General features: G+C 37.5%; 1 protein-coding gene across 7 annotated transcripts in view; it reads right to left on the bottom strand.

Moving 5' to 3' along the window:
- Positions 1-17,911, bottom strand: part of GARNL3 (GTPase activating Rap/RanGAP domain like 3) — a 227,061-nt gene that overhangs the window by 53,616 nt on the left and 155,534 nt on the right. For 5 of the 7 annotated variants that reach the window (XR_011972116.1, XM_072631960.1, XM_072631959.1 and 2 more), the window contains 4 exons: positions 16,528-16,644; positions 14,698-14,873; positions 13,073-13,231; positions 8,135-8,201 (listed from right to left, as the gene is read on the bottom strand). Coding sequence is in view for 6 of the 7 variants with exons in the window: in XM_072631960.1 (XP_072488061.1) it covers positions 8,135-8,201; positions 13,073-13,231; positions 14,698-14,873; positions 16,528-16,644 (519 nt within the window). In the remaining variant the exon portion in view is untranslated. Of the gene's footprint in view, positions 1-6,820; positions 7,133-7,229; positions 8,202-13,072; positions 13,232-14,697; positions 14,874-16,527; positions 16,645-17,911 lie in introns of those variants that run through there. The other 2 variants (XM_072631962.1, XM_072631964.1) reach the window with 2 other exon arrangements.

Below are 17,911 nucleotides of genomic sequence, written 5' to 3'. Positions count from 1 at the left end.
TACAAAACTCTTGAATGTAGCAGGGAATTAGATTAAAATGTAATAGGGAAATATTTAACAAAATAAGTAAAAATACAATAGAATACAGGTAATATTAATATATGGTTTTCTAAATCAATATGGGGCCTGCAGGAATTCTTACGTATAGTTCAGTGGTCCTTGTTTTATTTGAATTTGACCCCAGTGGAGTAGAGGATGCAGAATAAGTGCATATAAGATAGGGATGGATAGTATAATTCACATAAAAAGACATGATTTGGATGGATGAACGATGAAATTCAAAAGTGAGCAGTTAAGATGAACAATCATCTTGATGATAGAAAGTAATGTATCTCAGACATAGCTCAAGGATGTAATTCATGTACTTTGTATGCCTATTGAACTGAGGGTAATATACTGTGGAAATGTATACTTTCACTTGTAGGGTTATGAACAGTGCAGTCCAGAAATGAGAAATAAACTGTGGACCCCAGTTGGAACAGATGTAGAAGAGGTAAATTGCAAAGTCAAAAAATTTAAGATATAGGCAGGAGGCCTCTTTTACAGGAAGGAACAACATAGAGGAGAAGGAAGCAATTCATCTTGGAGAAGATGTCTATCACTACCAGAAAGTCATCATATTCCTGGGATGGGGGCAGGTTCTTGACAAAATTCATCATTATTGCTGCTTTGGGGAGTTGGCATGGATTACAAGAGATCTGTGGGCTTCCCATCAGAGTCATTGGCTGGGTCCAGCACAGCTTGTTTTAAATAGACATACGACATTTGTAGCTACCCAAAATTGTGATGCTCTTAAACAGATCCATGTGGCCCTCCACAGAGCCTCATGGTAGCGATGAAATATTGTGCACCAAGCCTGGGATGAATGTTTAGGATAAAGAAAATATTTAAAGCTACAAAGAACTAGAATGTATATCATGCTTGCCACTAGTGGAATGGAGGAAGTGGCTCTAGTCAAGGTTTAGTGGCTTAAAGATTTATGACCTAAAGAAGTGCCTGTGGAGTGACCTGATATTCTGCCTGCCCAAAGTGATTTTTGATACAGCTCATCTGCCTAGTGGACTGTGATGTAACAGAATTTATGTAATAGTAAAATGAATGTATTAAAAAGTACATCCAGTAGATTTGGCATTGGTGGAGCTGCCAGGTAGCTTAAAGATGCTCTAGGTTCTTATGATAGATGTAGACAGGAATGCATGGCCACCTGTGAAGCCTGAGCATGTCAAATGTAGCTTTGACAACAAATAACTTCTCCCATGTCATATAGTTTTTTCATGGCCTCTTACTTCATTAATTAGCTGAAATTATTCTCTCCAAAATTATTAGTGATTTCTCAACTGCCAAATATCATTGCCTTTTATTAATCCTTAACTGTCCCAACATCTCTTTTACACTGTTGACTACCCTCTCCTTCTCTTGGTTTCCATGACACCATTCTCAGTTCTTTTTCCATCCATTTAACCACTACTCCTTAGGGTATTTTTCTGGCAATTGTGGCTGTACTCTCAAGGCTCTGACTTAGGTCTCTTTTCTCTTTATGAGACCTTATTAACTTCTTTGGGTTTAATTATCACCTTGGTATAAGTGACTTCCAGATCTGTATAACCAGCTTTATTCTCTCCTGAGCTCTAGTCTTGCCTCACCAAGTCCTTGGTGCACATTTCAAACTTGAGGTCTCATTGGTATCTCAAACTCAACATATCCAAATCAGAATTCATTATTTTTCCACCCAAATCCACCTCTTCCTAACTTATTTATCTCTATTCTGGGACACCACCATCATTCTAGTCTCCCAGCTTTGCAACTCTGGAGTCACCATCAACTCCTCTCTTCCTCATTCCACATATATCCAATCAGTTTTCAAGGCTTTTAGAGCCAGTCTCTCTTGAATCTACCACCTTCTCTACTCACATGGTCACTACCCTTCAGGCTTTCATCAACTCTCACTTAGACTATAATAGTAAGCTCCTAATTAGTCTATGTGCCTCAAAAGACTGATAAACATTATACTCTCTCTGATCTTCCTCCATCTTTTCTCTTCAATCTATCCTCTGCATAGCTATCCAAGTGAATTTTCTAAAGCACAGGTTTGACCGTGTTACTGTCTTATACAATAAACTCCAATGGCATAATTGTCTTCTTTTTTAATTCAAATTTTATTTTATTTTTAGGTTTGTATTCTTTTCCTCCTACCTCTTCTCTTTCATACCGAGAAAGGAAAAAAAAAAGCCCATTATAAACATATACAGTTAAGCAAAACAAATTTCTATACTGACTGTCAAAAAATATTTCTCAATCTGTAGCATGTTTCATCCTGAATATTCTGGAATTGTTCTTGGTCATTATATTATTCAGAATTTCTATATCTTTCGAAATTATTTGTCTTTATAACCTTATTGTTATTATATAAATCATTCTGGTTCTGCTCACTTCACTGCATCAGTTCATATAAGTATTCTGGAGTTTCTCTGAAACCATTCCCTTTATCATTTCTTATAGCACAAAAGAATTCAATTACATTCACGTAACATAACTTGTTTAGCTATTCCCCAATTGCTGGGCACTACTCTTAGTTTCCAATTCTTTGCCACATACAAAAGAGATGCTACAAAATATTTTTGTACATATGGATCCTTTTCCTCTTTCTTTGTTCTTTTTAGGGTATAGATGTAGTAGCACTATCACTGAGTCAAAGTGTATACATAGTTCATACATGCCAACTTTCTAGAATGACTAGACCAGTTTACAGTTCCATCAACAAACAGTACATTAAAACAACTATTTTCCCATACACCTTCTAGCATGCCATTTTCCCTTTTTTTAAAATCAACTTTGCCAATCTGATGGGTGTGAAGCAGTACCTTAAAGTTGCTTTAATCTTCACTTTCCCAATTATTAGTGATTTAGAACATTTTTTAAAAATAAGGCTATTGACAGCTGGGATTTCTTCCTCAGAAAACTGCCTGTTCGTATGCTTAGATATTTATTTTGCAATTGGCAAATGGCTTTTATTTTTATAAATTTGAATTAGTTCCCTATATAACTTAAAAATGAGACCTCTATCAGAGAAATTTGCTGCAAAGATCCACTCTGTAGCCCATTTCTTGTTTTTCTTCTGATTTTGCTGATTTTGTTTTTGGACAAACAATTTAAATTTTATATAATCAAAATTGTTCATTTCACCTCTTGTGAACCTCTCTTATCTCACTTGGTTATGAACTCTTCTCCTATCCATAGATCTGGTAATTTCTTCAATGCTCCTTTAATTTGTTTATGTCGCTATGTCTAAATCATACCCAACTGGAGCTTATCTTGGTATGTGGTGTGAGATATTCTATATCTAGTTTGCCAGACTGCTTCCCAATTTTCTCCAGTAATTTTTGTCAATTAATTAGTCTTGTCCCAATAACTGGGACTCTTTCCTTGTCTCCTTAACAAACAGCACTGAAGCTTCAGTGGAGAAAGAGGTCAGTTGATTCTCTCTTTTTATAAAAACTCCTATATAATTGTTGTTTTCAGCATTGGTAGCTACAATTAGCCTATGACTAAATGAGTTGTCCAACCAAACAACATTTTTCTGCCTCAGTCATTCTAAAACTGTCCCTATAGATCTGGGTGGAAAACCATTTGCCACATGTGATACAGGGAAAATTTCTTTTGTACGTGGATTGAACTAGATGGTTGCTAAAGTTCTTCCAATTCATAAATTCCATATTTCTGATAGTGAAGTGTGAATTCTGAAGGGGAATCAGGGCTGGAAAGCAACATACATTTATTTGTGCCATGCAATAATAGCCAGTTATTTTGGGAACAAGTTGTGATCTTCCCTGAGTACTAAGCAAAGGATAGATCATACAGCATCAGTCAACAGATTTCCAGAATGCCTAAAATTCACAGACCTAGTAGAATCCAAAGCCCATCATTAAATGGTCAATCTAACAGAATCAATAGGACATTAGAGTGTTACTTCTGTCGTTGCACTTCCAACCACCAGGGTAATTGGTCGCACTCCTGACCACTACAGAATGATGTTACAAAAACTTGGTCATCTCCTTGACACTGAGCCATGACACTAAAACTGTGGTTTTCATCCTTAGTTCTTTCCAATGTTTACCCCTTACATCAAGGTGCTAGTTCCTGAGGAAGATGGAGGTAGCAGAGACTTATTTTTAAGATAGGCTGAGTGAAGGCAAGGAGGTCTACATGGAGGAAGAAAATACCAATTGAACCTAAGAAGCCTTTTGAAATTGCATACCATGTTTGGCAGAGAAACTATATGCTAAGAGATTAGCAAAGAAGCTAATGAATTGAGTTGATAGGGCTCTTTTTCCACTGTCCAAGTAGTAAGTCTAATGGCTTACCAATGATAGCTCCTTTCATCCATGTATGTCCCTACTCTAGTGGGAACAGGATCTGTACCCTCCCAACTCACCCCCATCCCCAGTACTAGTGAGTGGGCAGGAAGAATTACTGGTAAATGAAATCTTTGACTCTCATAGATATAATCAAGTTAACCAACAAACATTCATAATGTACTTACTATATACCAGGAAACACAAATACAGGGGATAACTCTGGCGCAAAGGATTCAGATAAGAAGAGAATCCAGACGCTATCTCACCAATTAAACTAGCCATTCTTGAAAAGAGATGAAGACCTTCGAACAGTGGCGTCCCACCCCACTATCAGAAATGGGGGGGTGGGGGAGTTCTCTGTGAGGAGGAATACTATATATGTCTACATAAATTCCAGGGAGGTTAATGAAAGTAAGAGTAACAAGTGCTACAGTTGATAGGAATACATAGAAGACAGTTACAGTTTCCACCAAGGACAAAGACGATAGCGATGGCAAAAGCAACTTTTCAGATGATAAGGGATTTGAACAAGTTGAGAAAACAGAGTTGGCCAAGACTTGGACAAGCTTAAAATTTACATGTGTGTGTACTCTGGGTGTGTGTATGTGTGTGTGTGTGTGTGTGTGTGTGTGTGTGTGTGTGAGAGAGAGAGAGAGAGAGAGAGAGAGAGAGAGAGAGACAGAGAGACAGAGAGACAGAGAGACACACACACACAGAGAGAGAGAGAGACAGAGAGACAGAGAGACAGAGAGGCAAATTCACTCCATCTTCCTTATCTATCCTCTTCTGCCCCCTGGCATCAGACTCTTGCTGCTTCCAATGCTGACACTCCAGATATTGTGAATCTCTGGTTTTGAGTCTTCTTCTGTCTCTGGCAGCATCTTCTTCTTCTGGCTCTTTCCAGATAACTGATAGTTTTACCTTATTTATACTATCCTAAGATTAATAGGTATGCCCAAGTTTCATTTGCACTGGAACTTCTCTGTTGACCCTTTTATCACCACTTCTATGACAAGAAAGGGACACTGCTCCACCATGGCCTGTGGCATGAACCCCACCCAAAAACTTGATGTGCAGGACATAGAATTCTCACCATTACTTACTATTCTAAAATGTATTCCCTCTTATTGTGACTTATGCTGTAGACACTATCTTAATACTAGAAGTTACTAGAAACCTCCTTATAAACAAGGTGTTACGGTACTATACTTTTAAAAACATAGGGATAATTTAAAAGATTCTGTAGCACCTATAAAGGTAAGTAAATAAAACATTATTTTTTTTACTTACCAAAGTTAACTAAGCAAATGTTTATAGAGGGGAAAGAACAAAGGATTTGGAGTCAGAGCACTTGAGTTTAACTTTTGATTCTTCTTCTTACTAACTGAATGACCTTGAGCAAGACATTTAACCTTTTTTGGGCCTCAGTTTCCTCATCTACAAAATGGAGTTGGACTCAACGACCTCCAGATCTGTGTCTATGTGGCATGCAAATGATTATCTGTTGAATTCAGGAATATTTGGGGGTAGTTTATCTCATCTATAATTAGGAAGCCAATAAAAAATATTTAAATTGTCTTAACGAAACCTTATGTATGCTATATGTCTGACTTCACCAACAAATGTAGTTATTTTTAACAAAAAATATTTTAAATTTTGAACTGCGATAATTGCATTGTTTTACTTTAAAATTTAAGATGTGCTTTAAAAATCAACTAAAATAGCTTCTCCACCTGAATCTCCAAAAATTATTTCAGGAAATTAATATGAAATACTTAGAATAACTTTTGTTTTTGGCATGTGTGTGCAGTTCAGTCTTCACCTTTTTCCCCTATATATTTGAAGTCTGGTAAGAAGGATGAATTTTTCTACCTTTTTCAGTTTTCAGACAGTTTCTCTTTTTTAATGATAACATACAAAGTTCTCTCTTTAAGCTAAATTTGATAATTTAACAAGTGGTTAAATAGACTAGTATTTCAAAAATTTCTGATGAATCTAGGCACTTAAGTCTTTCATTGATTCACTGGTGTAATTTTTAATAAAATCTTGTCAGTAATTATATTTCATTCTTGACCCTGGAATTTATTCTAGTTTGATTCTTGATAAATAACTCGAGGATTCCCATGTCATAGTCAACTTTCACCAGTTTGACCTTAGTAACGAGTATTAAGAATATTTATAAGAAAAAGAGAAAAGTGGGATCAAGAATTCCAGTTGGAAGGGACCTTACAGGTAATCTAATCTTCTCACTTTACATATGAGGAAACTGAGGCCCAGAGAGTTTACATAACTTACCCAAGACCATATAGGTATAAGCAGTAATACTGGATTTAATAGACCAGGTCATTTGATTCTAAATCTATCATTGTTTCCACTACGTCATATAGCCTCATATGTATAGTATATACTGTATATATACAGTATATATGAGGCTATATGACGTAGTGGAAACAATGATAGATTTAGATATTCAGAAAAAAATTCTAAAAATCTTTGTGACTGTATTGTTCCAAATACTACAGAATGTTATAACCACTATTCCAAAATAATATTTTCATCTTTAATTTATCTGACATGGACTCTACTGGTATGGAAGTTTTTTATATTTACAAAAAGATTTAAAATAAAATAAATAATCTGATTTAAATGAATAACATCTGATTTTATTTCAGAGAAACATCCTTTGTTATTTATCCTGACCTGCCCTAACTTTCTACTTTTCATTGTTTTTCCTTTCCCTGTCAATTCTTCCCTCCCTTCCCATCCTCTGCAGGCACCTAAAAGAAAAAAAAATTAAAATCAGTTTACCAAAGGAAGTAGTCGTCTGATAATTATTTTCCCCAGTGACTTTACAATAAAGACAAAATGCCAAAGTCAAAATAATAAAGTTTATTTAAAAATGTAAAAATCTTACAAAAAATTAAAAAATAAGAAATCAAACAACTATTCCATAACACTATACAAGCAATGACTAGGAAACAGGAGGAACCAGTTTACATTTGGGGAACTCTCTGCTCCCCTTTTGTAAACAGGTATTTCCAGTGGGAAGAAGTTTTATGAGAAGCAACATGGTGCGATGGAAGAGAGCACTGGACCTGGGAGTCACATGACCATGATTACAAGTCTAACCTCCAATATCTTCTAGGTATGAGACTGTGGGCAAGTTCTTTCACTTTTCTGAGCCTCAATTTCCTTATCTTTAAAATGGGAAGAATAATCTTTCTATTTTCTGCTTTATAGAGTGCTGTGAGGAAAGTACTTTGTAAGTCTTAAAGTACTGTGTAAGCATAATATAAGATATATTGTAATAGCGACTCAGACTCTTCTGCTTTTTTGCAAATGAATGGTTTGTATTTTTTTCCTTTCAAATGATCCATCACACACACACACACACACACACACACACATCATACCACACCCACAATTTATTTCAAGAAAGGTTTGGATAAATTCATGGTACAGGTTACTAACGAGAAACCGGAGATGCTTGGGGTACATCTTTATCTTTTGAAGCTAATGCCATGGAGGGCAATGTAACACTAGCCCCACAACATTCTTTGGTACCATGGTCAGAGAAATAAAAGGAGGCTGTGCAGACTGACCCAGCTGGGCAATTATCATATTGTAGCCACACCTGGGCAAGAACTGTAGGTACAATTTATATAAATGGAAATGGTCCATTTAGTTAAGTACCATCGTGAGCTCCTTTTAGCCTTTACAAGACTTAAAAAGAACAAGTCCAACACATTTAAATATTTGAGGAATGAAACAACACTTACAGTTGTAACACAGCAGCAGGCCAGCTTCTCCATCTTCATACACATCAATAGCTGCAACAAAATTAACCTGCAATGATAATGGGCAAGGGTAGTGGGCAGACTGAATACTGGCACTATGGAAAAGATCTTCTGAATCAGTGAGATGCTTGGTGTGGCTCTTCATACCTGCAGCTGGCCCTCTGCATTTTAGAAGCTCAGGGAGTAATGAGTTTACTACTAGCAGGAAACATCTATATGAATGAGCAGTGATTAGAAAAGACTGAGCGAAAAGACCTGAACAGGTGTTCACTTCAATAGCTCTGCCTTTACATTGATTTCTTCCTCCTTCTTTCCCACCTTGTTCAGAAGTGTTTTTCTTTCTTTCCTCTCCCTGGGTTTTCAATCCCATCCCTTCCAGCTTTTCAAGGGGCCTTGCTCATGCCATTCTCTTACATTTTTCACTAGTTCCACCTTTTTCTCCTGAACGTTCTTGTCCTTTACAGATATTATCCTATCATTCTCTACTTTTTCTTGACGCAACTTAAATGGAGGCAGGGCTTTTCTACTCTCCCCTCCACCCAATGAACAGTTTGCCTAAGTTAGTTAAAATGGCTACCTCCTTTTCCTAACTAATTGTTGCCTCCTAACTCCCTGAAATCTGATTTCCATTATTACTACTCTACTATAATGCCTCTAAGGCCACCAATGACCTTTTAAGCCAATGCTGATCTTCCTTCATCACTCAATAGCACCTGAGTATTTTGATCATTATCTTCTTGAAACTCTCCTCTCATGTCTCTGGCCATTCTTTTGTCTCCTTCAGAGACTTCTCTTTCAAATTTATCTGTCTCTTTCAAGGACTAATCCCTAGACCTCTGCTCTTTTCTCTATTTCCTCAAAGCTTTTTTTGGGCTAGAGATTTAGTGTGTGTTAAAGAAAGATCTTAAGGTCTTCCGAACTTTAAGTCTGGCCCTGTAGCTGCTATGTCACACTGACTCTTCTTACATGTATATATGGAAACATAAGGTTAATAGAACACTCATACAAACACATCTACGTCTCTAATACAGGTCTTAATGGTAATGTAGACAAATAACTATAACCTAACACAGAATGAGATAATTCCATAAGAGACAAAGAGCTATAGGAATTTGGATTGAAAGAGGAATCACTACAATTTGGAAAATTCATTCATTCAATAATCCTTCATTAATTGCCTAATAACCTGTGCTAGATACTGATATGTAGTTTAGCCATGATACTCGTTCTCAGGGAGCTTACAAGGCTGCACTGGTAGGGGTGACATTTATAATAATGATAATGACAGTAATAATAACAATGACATTAAAATAGCACTGGATAATTTTACAAAGGGCTTTCCATGAATTTTTTTCATTTTTCCCTCATTTGATTGTCACTGAGCCTTTGTTCAGTGATGGACATAGTACAGGCATTATTATCTCCACTTTATAGAGAAGGAAATTAAGGCTTTGGAAAGTTGAGGGTCTTACCTAAGGTCACAAAGAAAGTGGTAGAACTGAGATTTGAGACTTGAGTGCTCTTTCCAATGTACCACCACCACTGTCTTTATGGGACCTTAAAGGATTTCAGTAGGGAGAGTTTGGGAAATGGCATACCTGAGCGAGGGAATGGGAAAGTGTCCATTAACCCCTCCTAAGTTCACCTCTTCTGTAAAGGTTTCCTTGACATCATCAGCCCATATTGAACTCTTTATTCTTTAATTTCTTTGGCAATCACTGCCTGGGCTATACCAGTAGCAACCAGTACAATCTGTCATATTTTCCAATTTCAGATTTATGAGTTAGTACTACCAAAGCCTAAGGGAGGACCAAGGTCAGACTAACTGGTCATTAATTACAGTTGAAGATTTTGACCAAAAGGTATTTAAATGTTTTCATTTAAAAAATTTGCTATACTGCACAATTTGACATTTGACTACATGCCATATTGTTAACTACTTTTTTATATGAGTGCATATCTCCCCAACTTATGGGTTTGGACCATGTCCTATACTTCTCTCATACTTCCAGCACCCAACTCAGTAAAAGGCACACAGTACTGTTCAACAGTAATCATTTGTTGGTTGAAATGGATATTAAGGCTTCTTCTTTTTCTTTCTAGTTCAGGGGAGATCCATTATAAAACCTAGTTGGAAGTGCCTTCATGACACCATTTTTTTTTTCATTCAGTGGAACCACCATTCTTCAAGTGTTGCATTTTCTAAATCTTGGAGTTATTTTTTGACTCTTTTCTCAACTAGGCCTCTCCTAGTCAAAATCCTGTCAATCCCATGTCTACAATATCTCTTATATTTAACCCTTCTTCTATTCCTATTGCCACCCTTCATCTGGATTACCACAAGGGCTCCTACCAGTCTTTCCACTTCCATTCTTTCCTGCTCCAAACTGTCTTTCACATTACTGCCAATATAATATTACTCACACATCTGGTCATGTCATCTTTCAGATCAAAAATCTTCATTGGTTTCCTTTTACCTCCTGAGTCAAGTCTAGATTCTTTTGCCTGACATTCAAGTCTATAATTTGGTGTTACCCTACTTTTCCAGATTTATCTCCTATTTTTCTTCCTCTTCATCAAACCGAACTCCCTCCCAAATGTGCTTTCCCACATCTGTGTTGTCCATGCCTTCAATATCCTTCCTCAATCCTTTTCACCTGTTAAATTTTACCCAACTTGTAAAACTCAATTCAAATGCTGCCTCCTTAGAAGCTGTCTCTTCCCTTTTCTGTCTATAATAAAAGATAAGTAAAAATTAATTTAATAAATAATTAAGTAAAAATAAATCCACAAAAGATCCCCCTTGGCTCTCATGGTGAATTTTTTTTGGGACTTCTCTAACGCTTTTCACTTACATGTTTGTGTCTCATCCCTCTATTGAATTTAAGTTTTGAAGATAAGGACTGTACATGACCTAAACTTTTTTTAAATCTCCCCTAATGTTGACTACAGTGGGCTGTGCCCATAAGCACTTACTAAATAAGTGCTGACTTTTAAAATTTGTATCTCTCTCTTATGGAGAAATCACTTCATTGTTTTTCTTTATAAGTTTTATATTTTGCATGAATATACTTAGAAATGTGTTCTGAGTAAATGAGTACAAAGAGCGCGGAGGCAGTCAATCTTGTATGGGAGTTGAGGCAACTAGTCATGTGTAGCTAAACATTTTGCTGATCAAAAAGGAGTTGGGAGAAGCTGAGGGACATCTCAGGCAGAAAGGCAGGTTGTGGCCTGAAAAAAAAGAGATTGTTATGTGTTTTTTTTATACAGGTCATCAGTTTCATGTTGCCATGTGACTCTTTCTATTTATGCTGAGCCACAAAGCAGGGAGACAGGAGGGAACATGAAAGGGCAAACTGGGACTGTTCTTTAATAAGTCATAAATAAGAGAGTAAAGTTCTTTTCAGTGAGAATGATCAAGAGTTGGATGAAAGCTGCCTTTCATCCAGGACCCAAAGCTGCCCCGAGGAAGCAGAACAGACTACTGGAGGTTCTACTTCTAAGAGAGGAGATTCAGAACAAGTTAGTTCTAGTAAAGGTCAGGGAAGTATCAGGGTTAGACTAAAGAGTAAATGATAACCATTAAAGTTTAGAGGGAAAGATACCTAAATATACTTAGGTTTTTGGATTAAAAAATTTTTGCTCTAAGTTGTGTTATCTACCAAAATAAAAGTTTTCTATTTATCATTTATTACTATTTTATTGTTTATTACTATATATCACTACTTATTATGATTAGTAATTCTAGTAAATATAATGCTTAGACATTTTATAGAAAAAAGATAACCAAAGACAATTATGCTCAAGTTATTGACTTAATTAACCAAGCATATAAGACCAAGACTAGCACTGGCTGCGTGGTGGTAGCTTATCTGAATGGTAGATGCTGGTCCACTGTTTATCTTGTAAACATTATTAAGTGATGACAGATGTCATAATAGCTTTCTCCCCCTCCTTCACAGAGATAAAATGGTATTCTCAGATGAAAGAACCCAAATACTGAGAGATACCATACATTTCTAAAGCCACAGCTAAAAAGTATCCAATTTGACATCACCACCAATGACACACTATTCTTCTCCCATCATTGGTACACACCTTAAGTATTCTACATTAATTGATTTGAACCTGCTTTAATCCCCCTGCCTCCTCTTCAGCTATAGCACCCAGTTCTCAAACTTTTTGATCTTAGGACCCTTTCTTACTTTAACAGTGACTGAAGGCCTGGCAAAGAGCTTTTGTTTATGTGGGTTACATCTATTGATATTACCACATGAGAAAAGACAATATCCTAGTATTATTATGAAAACAATTTTGACCTCCAGAGCCCTTAAAAGGGTTTCAGGGGACCCTAGGTGGTGCCTGGACCATACTTTGAGATGGCATAGACAGATGACGAACACCCTCATTTGTCAACAGAGTTCTTGTTAGTAGTTTAGGTGTTGACAGCGAGGTTCTTGGCACCGTTTAGGTTATGAGATATGTAGTGATCCTCAAATACTTTTCATTACCAGTCCTGAACTGCTGAATTTTACCCAGATTTCAGGGCAGATTCCTGTCTATCCTTTCATTACCGGTGGAGCACCTAAGCCATCCTGGAGTCAGTCAGTCAGATAGTTCTGAGGTTAGAAGGGAAAACTCAAACTGCTTGCCTCTCTGGCATCCCCATAAGGATTCAATTACTAAATTTGTTGTTTTTCTTTTCAATTATGTGAACCTCTATTTTCATTTATACTCAGATGGAGTAAATGGCCAGAAAAGGTTCAGAAAATCAACAAAAATGATGATATAGATATGACTATAGGTAGGTAGATTTTATTCTGAAAATAAAACACAAGTAATCAGTAAGAACCCAGTAAGAACATAATAATAAATGATGGTCCTCTTTCATTCCTGTTGGTCATGCCACTATGAACTTACCCTGTTGGCATCCACATGGTGCAATCTGAAAGATTCTCCTGTGCTCTCATTCACCAAATCAAACTGATGTCGATATGCCACACAAATCAGATTGTCATTTTCTTCAGTTGGACCGTCCACCAAAGTCATCACCACAGGGGGGTCGGACAAACAGATCTCCTGAACCACCAAGGAGGATAAGTTAGAAAATGGTCAGGATGGAGAGAAGTTGTCCTGTTACCTCTCTCCTAAGTCTGCCATTCTCCCAAGGCTCTTTTGTAACACTGGGCTTGCAGTGAAAATGGTGATATCTCTAAGTGGTCAGTGACTTTGTCAGATCTCCATGCTTCCGTAGCCTGTTCTCAGGGTGCTAGCTACCCAAAGGGCGCAGAGATCAGGGATTCCATAAAATTGATTTGATCTAAAGCTGCCATACCTGATCTCCAGTTAATTTAAAACTGTCCTAATTTGCTTATTAGCATGACTTTGTATGCTAAACGCAAAAGGCTCTAACTTCAGCTAAGCAAAAATAAGATAAATTGATTCTTGCGCCAATTCATGACATCTTCAAATCTAGTGTTCAGAGTTTCAACTTCAGAGCAATTTAATACCACCTAATTTTTAAAGTAGGGGTAGAAAGAGGGTCTCAAGAATGCAAAAGAATGGACAGCTTTAAAGGAGTAGTGGGAAAAGCCCTGGGATGGAAGTCAGGAGACCTGGGTCTATTCCAGGGGTGGGGAACCTGCGGCCTTCAGGCTCTACCCGGCCTTTAGACTGAGTCCAAGTTTTACAGAACAAGTCTTTTTTTAAGGGGACTTGTTCTGTGAAGTTTGGATTCAGATAAAGGTTCTCACTTGAGGATCTACAGGGCCACATGTGGACTTGAGGCCGCAAATTCTCCACCCCTGGTCTACTTGAAGCTCTGGGACATATAGCAAGTCAGAAAACCTCAGAAGTTATCTAAGCCAACTTCCAACCCATGCAGGCTTCTAGAAATGGGGGCCACGAAGTCAGACACAAGGATCCCTGAGGGCAGCATGCTGTCTTAGAAAAACCACATATTAACATTGTCTATGTTCTGTTGTATTTTTATTTCTTTCGCTAAATACTTTCCAATGACATTTTAATCTGGTTCAGGCCACACTCAGTAGTCCCTATGTTTGACGTTTCTGCTCTGTAGCGTCCCCTCATGTACAAACAGAGACACTGAGGTACAAAGGAAAGCACACTGGCCTAGGTCTCAAAGCCTACTTCTGTCACTAACCTGAACTCTGATGCTGGACCTGTTTCCTCACCTGCAAAATGGTAAAGTTGGACAAATTAAGATTTAAGATTCCTTCTAACTTTCATGTTCTATAGTTCTTTTTATATGAAATGTTTCTGAAGGTTTGAAGGAGACGGAAAGAGATAAGGCTCCCAGCCTTTCTGGAGGTCAGATGTAATGAGGGGAACATAGCTTTCCATGGATCCATCGGGGTGTCTAGACCATCAAGGGAGTTAGTTTTCCCAGTTTGTTATTTACAACTGAGAACAATCCCTGAATCAGGTTTTGTTGGGTAAAAGGAAATGGCCTCCACTGTCCAGGATATGGCACAGATGACCTAAATCAAAGTAAAATTTGTTTTAAAAAAAAAAAAAAGACAAACCCTGATGTACTGGAATTCTTCAACAGGTGATTCTGACAATGAGCATAACAAGGGGAAACTGGTCAAACCACTCTGCTTATTGTGTTTCCTTGTGATAAGAAGCAGCTTGTTTCTAATTGCAGCAATAATCCTCAATTCGTGGCTGTGATGAGTGTTAATGGCATATAAATGGCAACCTGTAAAGATAAATACATTGCAACGAAATCCAAAATTATATTTTATAAGCAATTTTTAGACTGTTGTGAGAATCAATTTTCTTGTAATTTCCCCATAAATTATGAGGAAATTAGTTTGTTCATTAAATTAATGCAACCATTGCTTATAAGCTAAGTTTGAAAAAATTTCCTCACTTTATATTTCCACTGTTGAGTGCTTTTCTTCCAAATTCTTGCTAGAAGAACATATTCTTCTCATCAGATCCTTTCTACTGCCCCCAACATGTTCTAGTTTCTTTTATGCAAAAATCTGGTCATGTCATTCTGTTACTCAAAAATACTTCATGCTTCCCTATTGCCTACTGTTCAAATTCCTTGTGAGAATTCAAAGTTATTTAAGGGTATCCACAACAAGTTATCACCCTCTTTTTCCAGTCTTATCTCATATAATTCCCCTCCCATGCACCCATGCACTATATTTCAGCCAAAAAAGATTGCCTTAGGCCCTTAAACATACTTGATGTTTTCATACTTCCATGATATTCTTCCTCCTGCTCCCTAGGTCCTAAATATCCTCCTTTCTCTTCATAAGCATTCCTACCCATTCTTTAAAATGCTGCTTCCTACATGAAGCCTTCTCTGTTTGCTCCCATTGGTAACAGCTATCCCCCCTCAGACCTCAGGTAAGATCCTGTTTCAAAACACTTTGATGCATTTATCTTGTGATATTGTACGTCATTGTGTCTTAACCCCATTGGACAATAAATTACAAGGAGGAAGGGATCTTATCTTATCTAAACATTGTTATTTCTACCACCTCCATCAACGGACTACACACAAAAGGCACTTAAAGTTTGCTTAATTAATAACTAAATGGTGAACATATACTGCCACCATTCTAGTACAGGCCCTTATCACTTCATACCTGGCCTAATTACAATATTCTGCTGCCTGCCTCATAGCTCTTCCCATTCCAATCCATTCTCCCTTCAGCCACTAAAATGGTTTTTCTAAAATGGAAGTCCCATCATGTTACCTGCCCGTGGGCCTCCTCCCTCCCCAATTCAATAAACTACAGTGGCTCCCTGTTGCCTTCAGGACCAAATAAAGATGCTGTTGGGCATTCAGTGCCCTTCGTAACCCAGCCCCCCCTACCTTTCCAGTGTTCTTAACTGAACACACGCTGTTTGATCCAGTGACACTAGACAAACAAATAAGACACTCAGCTCCCTGCATTTTCTCTGGCTGTTGGCCAGAACACTCTCCCTTCTCCACTCTGACAACTGACCTCCCTGACTTCCTTTAAGTCTCTACTACAATCCCACCTTTTACAGGATGCCTTCCCCAACCCCTCATAATTCTAGTGCATTTCCTTTTTTAATTAGTTCTTCTTTATCTTGTATATACTTCGTTTTATATTTTGTTTGCATGTTGGATTGTAAGCAGTGCACAGGCTTTCTTTTGACTTTTGTACCCCAGTGCTTGGCATAATGCCTGGCACATAGCAGATACTTAGTAAATGTTTATAAAATTGAACTGAATTTTTGTTGTACTGAGATGAAAATAAAGTCCAAACTTTTAGTCATTTTCATTTTATACAGAACTTACACTGGGGGAAAAATCAACAAAAAGAAATAAGTCACTACTTAAAAACAACAACAAGAACCAAAGTCACCTTTTGTTTTTTCAAGTTTATTTTCTCTACAGTCATACTTGCTCTTCACCATCTGCTTTCCCTCCACGTCTTTCCTCACGGAGCTTAGCCTGAAGACAAAGAGGCGAGCATCTTTCCCTGTTAAGAGAATAAAGGTGAAGGTATTTAAAACAGAAACAGTAAGATAACTGTAATGTTTTCCTGAAATCAATGAACCTTCTAACTAACTACCAGAATGAAGAAATTTCACATTTGTAACTAAGTGCAAAGGAAAATTATGTGACTTGAAAGGAATCCTGCTGAGAAATTCTGGAAGTTTGTCCAGTCCCTTCATTTTACAGATATGCAAGACTGCCTAGCTGGAAGAGTCAATTCTTGAACCCAGGTCTCCTGGCTTTTAACCTGGGATATCTCCACCATATTCTGCTGCCTTTTCTCTGATTCCATACTTGCCAGGCAAACTTCTGACTTTCAGATTTTTTTTTTTTAGAGAAGAAGTGGACAGTCTTTGGTGTGGATGATAATAAAAGCTTTTTAAGGGTAGGCATTGTTTTTGGTTTGTTTTTATCTCTTTGTCCCCAGGATCTTGAACATAACAGGAATTTAAGAAATGTTGACTGAATTGAACTCTGGATTTATGGGGATGTCAGTGTGCTCTTCACTAAGTCAGCTGTCTTCCGGAATTTACCACTTCAAGTGACAAAATCACACGTTAAATGCACAGAGAAACACAAGCTAAATGATGGAGAAACAACTAAAAGATCTCCAAAATTATCTTTCACATGAGAACAAAAGCTATTGTAAAATCATACGCAGTAATAAAAAGAGGGAATTGTTGAGGCTCTTGGCAAACACTAATTGTTTCACTGTCCTCTGTGATCTAATTCTTCTTTACAATAGATGCGGTCTCCACCTTTCCCTGCTTGGACCCATCTCTCATTTCAAAGTGATATTTAAGGCCTACACTAAGGTTTTTGTGGCCACGGTGCATTCTGTGGCTAAACACAAAGACGGCAGGCATGCCAGCTAGGATGCTGGCTTCTGCTCATCCTCCTTTACTAGTTCTCTATTATGAGGCATTATCCATAGTTCTCTTAAAAATCTTTGAGATCCAGTCTTGGGGAATGAGCTGCAATATCAGTCTCGGGAACTGTTGTGCTCTTACTGTTAAATCCCCATAATATAATGGCATCATCTGTCCCTTTGTAACTTATGTTTCTCTCTCTATGCCTTTATTTATGCCTTGGGCAGTGGCCTTCTTAATTTCATCTAGATTTAGTCTGTTGAAGTTTTTCTTTTCTTCACCAAATCAGAGGCCTTCTCCTCCATGAAGCCTAATCCATCCCTCTGCATAAAAGTGATTTCTTGAATTTTTCATAGTTCCTTGCTAGATCTGCCTGTTATC

This window comes from Notamacropus eugenii, chromosome 1 (genome assembly GCF_028372415.1).
Source record: "Notamacropus eugenii isolate mMacEug1 chromosome 1, mMacEug1.pri_v2, whole genome shotgun sequence".
NCBI classification, from domain to species: Eukaryota; Metazoa; Chordata; class Mammalia; order Diprotodontia; family Macropodidae; genus Notamacropus; species Notamacropus eugenii.
The sequence above is the reverse complement of the archived record's forward strand: the minus strand, read 5'-3'. Positions and strand labels throughout refer to the sequence as shown.